The following is a 9,433-nucleotide window of genomic DNA, read 5'->3' as shown; positions in this document are numbered from 1 at the left end:
CAGGAGTTTGAGGTTGCTGTGAGCTAGGCTAATGCCACGGCACTCACTCTAGCCAGGGCAACAGAGTGAGACTCTGTCTCAAAAAAAAAAAAAAATGCTCTCTCCAGCCAGACGTGGTGGCTCAAGCCTGTCATCCTAGCATTCTGGGAGGCCAAGGCAGGAGGATCACTTGAGGGTCAGGAGTTCGATACCAGCCTGAGCAAGAGTCAGACCCCCCCCCACCGCCCCCATCTCTGCTAAAAATATAAAAAATTAGCCAAACAACTAAAAATAGAAACAAAAAATGAGCCAGGCACAGTGGAGAGGAATGCCTATAGTCCCAGCTACTCGGGAGGCTGAGACAGGAGGATCGATCTTTTGAGCCCAGGAGTTTGAGGTTGCTGTGAGCTAGCCTGACGCCACAGCACTCTAGCCCGGGCAACAGAGCGAGACTCTGTCTCAAAAACAAACAAACAAAAAAGCTCTTTCAGTGATTCTTGTGTTCCTTATTTAGCTCCAGTCTACAGGTTAGTGTTTGGTAACTCAGATAAGGAAAGTGAGGCTCAGAACAGAGGGACTTCATTCATTCATTCCCTCCAATAGCTTCCCAATACACTAAGAATAAAATCCAAGCTCCTAACCATGGCCTATGTACAGTGCCTTGAGTCTGGCTCCTGCCTTCCTCTTCACTGCCTCCTCCCTTTTTTTTTTTTACCCCTCCAGCCACAGTGGCCATCGGATTTCTGTTTCTGAGCAAGCTAGATTGTTTCTACCTCAGGGCCTTTGCACATGCTGTACTTCCTTTTACAAACCTTCTCATTAGCAGGTCTTAGCAACTCAGAGACATCTTCCCTCACCATCCTAGCTAAGATTTCCCCCAACTCACCTCTTCATTGATCCTCTGTCATATTTACCCTGTTCTCTTTTCTTCCTGACATTGAGCACTATCAAACATTATCTATTTACCTTTTTATCTGTCCTCCCTCTACTAAAATGGAAGTAACATGAGAGAAGGGAGCTTGTCTGTTTCATTCTTTATCCTACCCTAGAATACTGCCCAACACACACAAGATACTTCATAAATATGCACTTGTGCGTTAATTAGCAGGTCGAATAGGAACCAAAACACCAGCTGGGCATGTTCCTACTTCATGCCAGGCACTGTGCCAGGCGCCAGCCAGGGTCACACTGCCAGTCAGTGGAGGAGGGGTGGGCAGGGAGTGGTGAAAACAAGAGTTTTTTCATTCCCAGATCAGACTGTGGGGGCTGGGGCAAAACATCTCTGGTCTTTGGTTCCCCAGGCAGCTTCCTCATTCCTGGTCAGGTCATGGAGTTTGCTAAACTCTAGCCTGTACCTTTCTCAGGAAGCAGGGGATGGACAGGCAAGGCTGTACACTGGGGTCCCCTTGCTTGGGCCCTCGGGTGCCCCTCAGTGCCTGTCACTGCAGAGCAGACCTAGAAATGATCAGAGAGGGGTCCTGACAGAGACCTGGTGCCTCCAGGGTAGCCTGAGCCAGAGCCTTCTGGGAAGCCCATGTTGTGGTTCTCCCCTCCCTGTCTTTCTGTCCCAACACTGGGAAAGAGATGCTCATTTGCATGCCAATTTACATCTCATCAATATATGTAACCGAAAGTCCATCTCATCAGCATACGTCACCGAGAGCCTTGACTAGGCAAAGAAATCCCTCAGGATGTTAAAACCAGAAAGGGCAGCAGGTCTTGATCCAGTTCAAGACCTCCCTTGAATAAGTGAGGAAACAAGCCCAGAACAGACCAGTGACTACTCCTCTATCTGCACCTAGATTTTTTAGCTTGCTTCTCTTCTCCTGCACGGTCCCCTCCCTGGGCTGACATGTGGAATTGTCAGCCCAAACAGGAAAAGAAAGTATCTGCTTTGGCCCAGCTCTGGGTGCCTCGAGCCTGGAAGCCTACTGACCCCTGACTGTGGTCTTGGCCCACAGTTAGGTCTGGAGGGACAAGAGTCTGGGATCCCTCTTGGAGGCTGACCGCTTGTTCATCATGCAAATTGTCCCATCTGTAAACTCAATCAACCCTGACTGAGGACTCTGCAGCTGACCCCAGTCTGCCCTCCTTAAGTCCCCATGGGTTTCCTGACACCTGGTTGGGGGTGGGGGTGGGGAGGATGGAGGGCATGGGAACCCGTCCTTATACAAGAGCAGTTCTGAGAAGTCATCCAAAACCTTCCTAGGCAGCTCCCCAGACAAAGATCCTCAGAGAGGCCAGGAAAGGGAACTGGTTGTGTGGTCTAGTAGTTAGTGTTCTTCTGCAAGAAGGACACAGGAGTGCAGGGATTCCGGCCTGGGTCAGGGCTTCCAATGTGCTGCATGGTTTTTGTTTTTGTTTTTGTTTTTGTTTTTGAGTCAGAGTCTTGCTCTGTGGCCTGGGCTAGAGTGCCGTGGTGTCACCCTAGTTCACAGCAACCTCCAACTCTTGGGCTCAAGTGATCCTCCTGCCTCAGCCTCCCAAGTAGCTCAGACTACAGGTGTACACCACCATGCCTGGCTAATTTTTTCTATATACTTTTAGTTGTCCAGCTAATTTCTTTCTATTTTTAGTAGAGACAGGGTCTCACTCTTGCTCAGGCTGGTCTTTAACTCCTGACCTTGAGTGATCCACCCACCTTGGCCTCCCAGAGTGCTGGGATTACAGGCGTGAGCCACCACGCCCGGCCGTGCTATATGTTTTTGCAAGGACCATTTCTCCTCCCTAGAAGTGAGTGTTATTCTCCATCTCTCTGATGAATACTAATAATAATAGTAATGGTGACAGCTGTCCCTTCTTAAGGACAGGCACTGGGCTGAATGCATTAATACATTGTCACATTTAACCCATGTAACCACTCCTGAAGGAAGGTGTAAAAATCAGAGGGGAAACTTGCCACAGGTCCTGCAGTTGGTAGGTGGCAGAGCTGGAAATTGAACTCAGGTCTTTGTGACTGCAAATTGTGTGTGCACACTGTGTGTGCAAAAGAGAACCCATGAGGAAGCACTTTGAGATGTGCAGAAGTTATGGAAAGAATGGAAAGGACTCCTGTCCATAGGGCGAGCATGCCTTTCGGTGCTAGGGCAACCAGCTGGTTTGCAAGCCACGTTCCATCTCATCCACGGGTTGGTCACTCAACATCTATACAGATTGAAATTATCCCCGGGGTAGCATTTTCAGCTAGTGGTATGGGGAGTAGGCTCTAGGGTCAGATTTCTGGGTTTGAATCTGGGCTCTGCACTAGCGTGGGGACTTTTGGGAAAGTGACATAACTTTCCAAACCTCAGCTTCCTCATTGTGTAGTGGGAAAAGTACTCATCTCACAGGCTGGGGGTGAGGAAGAAATGAGGCCACGCCAGTAGCATGCCTGGCCCAAAGTAAGGACACAAAGCATGTTAACTGTCATTGTCATTGACTCCCTTTAATCTGTCATTTCCCCATAAGCACTTGCTCATTTTTTTTTCCTTCCAACATTCTTACTATGCCAGGAGATTCCTGTGCCTCTTCTCACAGTTCGGTTAATTCGTGTTAGAAAAACAAAGTTTTGCACAAGGGGTAACAGGTTTAGCCTGGAGCTCTTAAGGACTCAGAGGACAGAGTGCACATAAACTGTCTTCAAGTCATGCAGCGTGTCAGGGGCAGAAAGAAGGAAAGGAAAGAGCTCCGCGTTAAACGTCAGGGAGGCCTGGGCTGATGCCCGGCTCTGCCATTTGGAGCTGTGTGACCTTAGACAAAGCACCTGGCCTCCCTGAGCTGCTCTTTCCACATCCATAAAATTGAAATTATAATACTTGTCTCTGAGGTGGGTGTGAGGATTCGTGAAACGTCGGAAGTGTCCAATCATGGTTAAGTGGCCTTGCCTCTCCTCCCTTGGTCTGGGGTCTGCATTTTCAATCCTAGAACAGCCGCACAATTTAAGAAGCTCTTCTACAATGCCACCCTCCTCATCTTTTGCTGGAAGCCCACTCCCGGCAGTCATGCCGGCCATCCCCCTGCCTCTGAGTGAGACCTCCTCTCTCTAACCCAGCCTACTCTGACTTCTCCCTGCTCTCCCCCGAATGTCAGGGAAACAGCCCCTGCCCCTCGTCCACCTCAGGTTCCCTACACTGTTTGGGAAGTTCTTCTGAAGCCCACATAGAGGCTTCGCACCCAACATGAAGTGTGAGCACAGGGCTTGGGGTTCTGGGGCATCTGAAGGAGACGCACCTGGGTGAGTCCCGAGAACAGGATGGAATCGCGCTGGCTGTCCGGCCATCTCCCAGCTCTGGGAGGGGGCACACACCAGGGTAGCATGGGGTCAGGGTTAAGTTTTGGGGACTGGGATGAGGCCTGGAGTGGGAGGATTTCTCAGCTAAGGGCTTGAAGAGCACCTGTCAGGATGGCTCCCATGGCGCCTCCTGGGGCTGGGCTTCTGGGCCCCCGGAGGGGCTGGGGAGTCCGGGCCAGTGCCCGCTCCACCTACCTGCACGTAGTTGTCCTCGCAGTAGTCGGCGACCCGCAGCAGGGCACTGTGGTTGCTCCGCAGAGCCTCCCGGCCTGTGGGGATGTCAAACTCCTGCAGCTGCTGCAGCTCCGCCATCACCCCCAGCCTCCGTCTGGCTCCCCGGGGAGCCCGCGGGTTTCGAGCCTCACCCTGCCCTTGATTGGTCGCTCTGCCTGCCCTCCCTCTCACTGCTTTTGGTTTCCTCTGCGTGAGAGACCCAAACCTGCCTGCAAAGGGCAGGCATGCTCATTCCGGGACAAGAGGAAGTCAGTCCCTGCTCCCTGGGCCTGCGCCTCTCTCTCCCCTGCCCAGAGGAAGGGGGAAGCCAGGGGCCTGTTTGGGGGCCCAGCCCCCAATCCCACCCAGCAGAGGAAGCCAAGGTCGGGGCAGCTGTGATTGCTCCCTGGTCCTGGAGAGGAAACTGGTGGGTGGGGGGATGGGGTGGGAGACTGGGGAGGAAGGGGGCTGGCCTGTTATGGGGGGTGGAGGTGGACTTTCCACTCATGGAAGGGGGGAGGGAAGGGCAGAGGGTGGGGGCTTCCTTGGGAAGCTCAGGGATGAGTCACCAAGGGACGAGGGAGTGGAGGGTGGATAGGATATGGAGGCCAGTCACTGCCGGGGACTGTGGGGTAGCAGCACAGCAGCAATGGAAAACGGCTGATGCATCAGCAAGAGGCAGGGTTGGACCCCAGGAAGACACAACCAGAGGTTCCCAGAGAAGTGTCACCAAGCCTGCGGAGGATCATATGCGATGAAGGTCTGCTCTACATGCCCTGTGCCTGATGGAGGCAGGACAAGATGAAATGGACCAAGTGTAATGTGAGGAACTCAGATTAGACAACAGGAAGGACTAGGATTTGAGAAGCACCAGGCTCAAATTCCAGATTAACTTGTCAGTTTTAGGAAGCAGCCGTGCACAGAGCACTGAGTCTGGCGCAGGAGGTAGGGGCTGTAGGTCACCCATTAACAGGGGGGTTGGGCTCGACGACCTCAAGGATCCTGTCCTGATCTCAGATTCTTAGAGCTCACAGTTTCAGTGGGACCCGGGTCCTGGAAGGGAAGTTAGGATGGACCAGGAGCTCCTTCCTACCCCTCCCGCCAACCAGTCTGTCATCCTAGAGGTGGGAGAATAAGAGGGAGAGGCGTGGTGGCAAAAAATTGTGCCTCCCCGATCAGACTGGGAGCTTCCTGGACTAGGATGGGGCAGGGGTGCAGGGAGAGGGTGAATGTACCATATTGGTCCCTCAGCTTCTGCTCATAGAGAGGGTCCTTTGTCATTGCACAAGTGTCAGCCAGAGCAGGAGCTCGGTGTCTGTTAGATGGCATAGCCCTTGGGTGGTCCTGGGAGGAGACCAAGAGAAAGACCAGCACGTGGGACCTGAGCTCAGGGACTGCAGATAAGGGAGACCCACACTCAGGGATCGGGGGAGGCGTGGTGGCAAGAAGCATGGACGCAGGCATTAGGGGTGGCCACAGCCCCCAGCGCCAACTGGTGTGGAATCATAAGCGAGGATACACTTGTATTTAATGAGTGAGTGAAGAGGGAGCTAGGAGAGCCTCGTAAGGTGAAATCGTGGGGAACCAATGAGGGACATAAAGCATCTTGGTTAGGGAAGCTAGGAGCTGGTCTAGGACTTGTCTCATTGGGAGGAACAGCCTCGGAGCAGGCTCAGAGGTGAAGGGCTGGGAGGGGAGGAGGAGGCAGGGGAAGGGCTGCAGGTGGGGTAGGGGGTGAGAAGTGGGGAATTTGGAACCCTGGGGACTTTATGCCAGGGCTGTCACTAACAGAGTGAGGTTGACACAGGGAGCGGGGTGGGGAGAACGTGGCCTAGAGGCAGCCAGATGGAAGGTGGCCTCTGTTTCCTGCTTTGTTTTTGTGGGGAGATGTCAGTGTCTCTCAGTGCCGGTGGCAGTGAGCACTTGGAGGCTCAGGCGGTGGACGGGCTTAGAACCGTGAGCCTGTGATCAGCTTAGGCAGCAGAGATTTTGGTTTCCAGACCATCTGCTTTATCCGAAGATTTTCAGCCGATGAGGAGCTAGGAGGCTCAAACACTGTCTTGTCTGGGTCCAGGCCGAGTGACTTGGAGAGCGTGCTCTTCCCTGGCAGGTGAGAGGGGCTGCAGTTGCCCGGGACTGGGATCTGGTCTTAGTGTTACTGAGGTTAGGCCCCAGGCAGGCCTTCCTGATAACTCTGCAGTGATAATAATGGCAATAGTTTTATTAGTAAAAATAATAATAAATGTATCCTGTTCATTATGTGCCAGGCAGTGTATTAAAATATTTTATGTGCATTATTTTCTTAGTACTCACAGTAATTATATGAGGTAGGTACGTACTATTATGATACCCATTTTGCAGAGGGGGAAACTAAGACTTAAGGAGGTTGAGCAACTTGCCTAAGGCCACACAGTGTGGCAGCAGCAGAGCTGGGATCAGAGTTGGAGTCTGGAAGGCCCCAGAACCCCTTCTCTTGGCCACTAGGGTACATTCTCCCCTGCCAGGACCTGGAGACAAAAGAGAAAACTTTTACCCAAGTCACTGTGTGGAACAACAACTTTGCTTCCTGAATCTTCCCCATTGCAAGAAATTCCTTTTTTCTTCCTTCTCTGCTTCCTCCTTCGACAGGTCCTTATCCAAAGGCAAAAATTTTGCCTCCCCCATCAGACTGGGGTCTTCCTGGGCTGGGAAGGGGCTGGGGTGCAGGGAGGGGCAGAGTTATGCTGAGTGATGAGGGGCCTGAATGGGAGGGATATGGCAAGGTGAGGACAGAAGTTCAGGTGTCGGGGTAGCGGGAAGGGCTGATGGGATTTGTGATCCCGGCTGCTGAATCCTTCCTGGGGCCGTGTCTGTCCAGGGCAGGATGGCCCAGGAGCTCAGCGAGAAGGACCTGCTGCGGATGGAGGTGGAGCAGCTGCAGAAGGAAGTGAAGAACTCAAGGGCCCCGGTGAGCCTCCTCGCCCCTCCCGGCTCATCCCTTCCTGTTCCCGGCGGAGCGGGGACACGAAGGAGGAAGTGATGCAAAGGGATGGCGGACCTTTCCAGAGCAGCAGAAGCAGCGAGAGGCGCCTCTGGGACGGGGTAGGATGTAGGAGGCTGGGCTTTGACCCCGAGAAGCGCCACCTTCCCTGAGCACAGGAGAGAACCTCAGGGCCCGGGAGAGCACAGCGTGTCCATGTCACGGATCCTGAGAAAGCTTCCGGGGCTGTAACCGTATCTTGTGTTCTCACAGATTTCCCAGACGGGAAAGGAAATCAAGGATTATGTGGAGGCCCAAGCAGGAAATGACCCTCTTCTCAAAGGCATCCCTGAGGACAAGAACCCCTTCAGGGAGAAAGGCACCTGCATGATAAGCTGATGGCGCCGGAGCCCTCACCCCGAATGTCTGTCCCTCCTCAGGCAGCACCAAGTATCCAAGGACTCCCAGGGAGCCAGCGAATTTTCCCCTTCTGTTTGTCACACAATGAGTAAAGATTCCTGAATGAAGGCGGCCTTGTGCATCTATTCCCCAATCCCACCTTCCACTCCTTTCTCCTCCGCTCTGGGTCCCTGCTGCCCCTGCTGGGAACACTCCAAGGAGAGCTCCGGCTGGCCGCCGAGCAGCTGGCACTATGGGTGGCAGGGTGTGGAGAGCCGTCCTTAGGAAGCACTTACTCCTCCTTAGAACCTCTCCATCTTTTCCCTTCACTCTCTTCCTAGGAAAAAGGCATTTCCCCACTACAATAGTTTGGGTTGGGGGCCCGGGGTCAAGGGGTCCTTATACCCCATCTCATGTCCTATCCTATGGCCCTCTTCCTAGCCATTTATATATATATATATATATATATTTTTTTTTTTTTTTTTTTTTTTTGAGACAGAGTCTCACTCTTGTTGCCCCAGCTAGAGTGCCGTAGCGTCAGCCTAGCTCACAGCAACCTCAAACTCCTGGGCTCAAGCGATCCTCCTGCCTCAGCCTCCCGAGTAGCTGGGACTACAGGCATGTGCCACCATGCCTGGCTAATTTTTTTATATATGTATGTTTTAGTTGTCCACCTGATTTCTTTCTATTTTTTTAGTAGAGACGGGATCTCGTTCTTGCTCATCTCGAACTCCCGAGCTCAAACAATCCACCCACCTCGGCCTCCCAGAGTGCTAGGATTACAGTTGTGAGCCACCTTGCCCGGCCTTCCTAGCCATTTAGATCCCCCAGATGACCCTATGACAAAAAGAGTGTGTGAAGTTATGATTTCATGATTTATTTAATATTGAAGAGTGTCTAATATGTGCTGGGCACCCAGGATGGAAGAGTGGGTAGGACTAACACCCATATTCCATTCCTGGTTTGAATGGGAACACCGATGAGGCTGGACTGGGGATGTCAAGAGGGAGGCCTGGATCCGTAGGGTCTGCTGTTAGAGAGCTGGGCTCAGATCTCGCTTGTTGAACTAAACAATCTTATCTGCTGGGAGTGACTGGGTAATGTTTTCGGTAAAGAAATTTGCTTTCGACAAGATCGAAAGAGGAAAGAGTGAATGTGGAGAGGGAGTTAAGGAGGTGCTTGTTAGTTCAGGGGAGAGGTAAGAAGGCCTGAATTAGGGCCATGGCTGTAAGTCTGAGGGTGGGGTGGGTTGAAGAGTTCTTTGAGAAATAAAGTTTTCAGTGCTTGATATTTCTTTGAGCGCTGGGTGAGGGACAGTGGGTTACCAAGGATGACATCCAAGTTTCCGGCTTGGGAGATTTACTAGAAGCGATTGAAAGCAAGTCTCTGAAAACAGACCTAATGTAACACAGCAATCCTACATACAGCTGCAAACTCAGCCTCCCTGCCCCAGCAGGCCGCAGCCCAGAGGCACATTAAGGACAAGGTCATGGGGCCACCGTGGTCAAAATCCAGGCTGTCCAGTTCCCAGTTCCATCCTGACTACATCTCACCATCCCACAACTTAGAGGAAATTCAACCACTCTCAATACGCTCCACTCAAGAGAAGGAAA

General features: G+C 52.4%; 1 protein-coding gene and 1 long non-coding RNA gene across 3 annotated transcripts in view; one reads left to right on the top strand and one right to left on the bottom strand.

Annotated features, from left to right (window-relative positions):
* Positions 1–5,062, bottom strand: part of ABI3 (ABI family, member 3) — an 11,415-nt gene extending 6,353 nt beyond the window's left edge. Inside the window, exon 1 of one of the 2 annotated variants that reach the window (XM_012662983.1) lies at positions 4,445–5,062. In XM_012662983.1, coding sequence (XP_012518437.1) covers positions 4,445–4,561 — 117 coding nt within the window. In that variant the 5' untranslated portion in view covers positions 4,562–5,062. The remainder of the gene's footprint in view (positions 1–4,444) is intronic. The other variant, XM_012662992.1, reaches the window with a different exon arrangement.
* Positions 5,063–5,088: 26 nt separating this feature from the next.
* LOC105825265 lies at positions 5,089–7,332 on the top strand. The gene is made up of 3 exons (XR_001138253.1): positions 5,089–5,222; positions 6,463–6,572; positions 7,320–7,332. It is a non-coding gene; the product is annotated as an uncharacterized LOC105825265 (long non-coding RNA).
* The last annotated feature ends 2,101 nt before the right edge of the window (positions 7,333–9,433 follow it).

The sequence above is a fragment of the Propithecus coquereli genome, unplaced genomic scaffold, assembly GCF_000956105.1.
Source record: "Propithecus coquereli isolate 6110/MARCELLA unplaced genomic scaffold, Pcoq_1.0 Scaffold119, whole genome shotgun sequence".
Lineage (NCBI taxonomy): Eukaryota > Metazoa > Chordata > Mammalia > Primates > Indriidae > Propithecus > Propithecus coquereli.
Note: the sequence above shows the minus strand (reverse complement) of the source record. Positions and strands in the feature narration are given on the sequence as shown.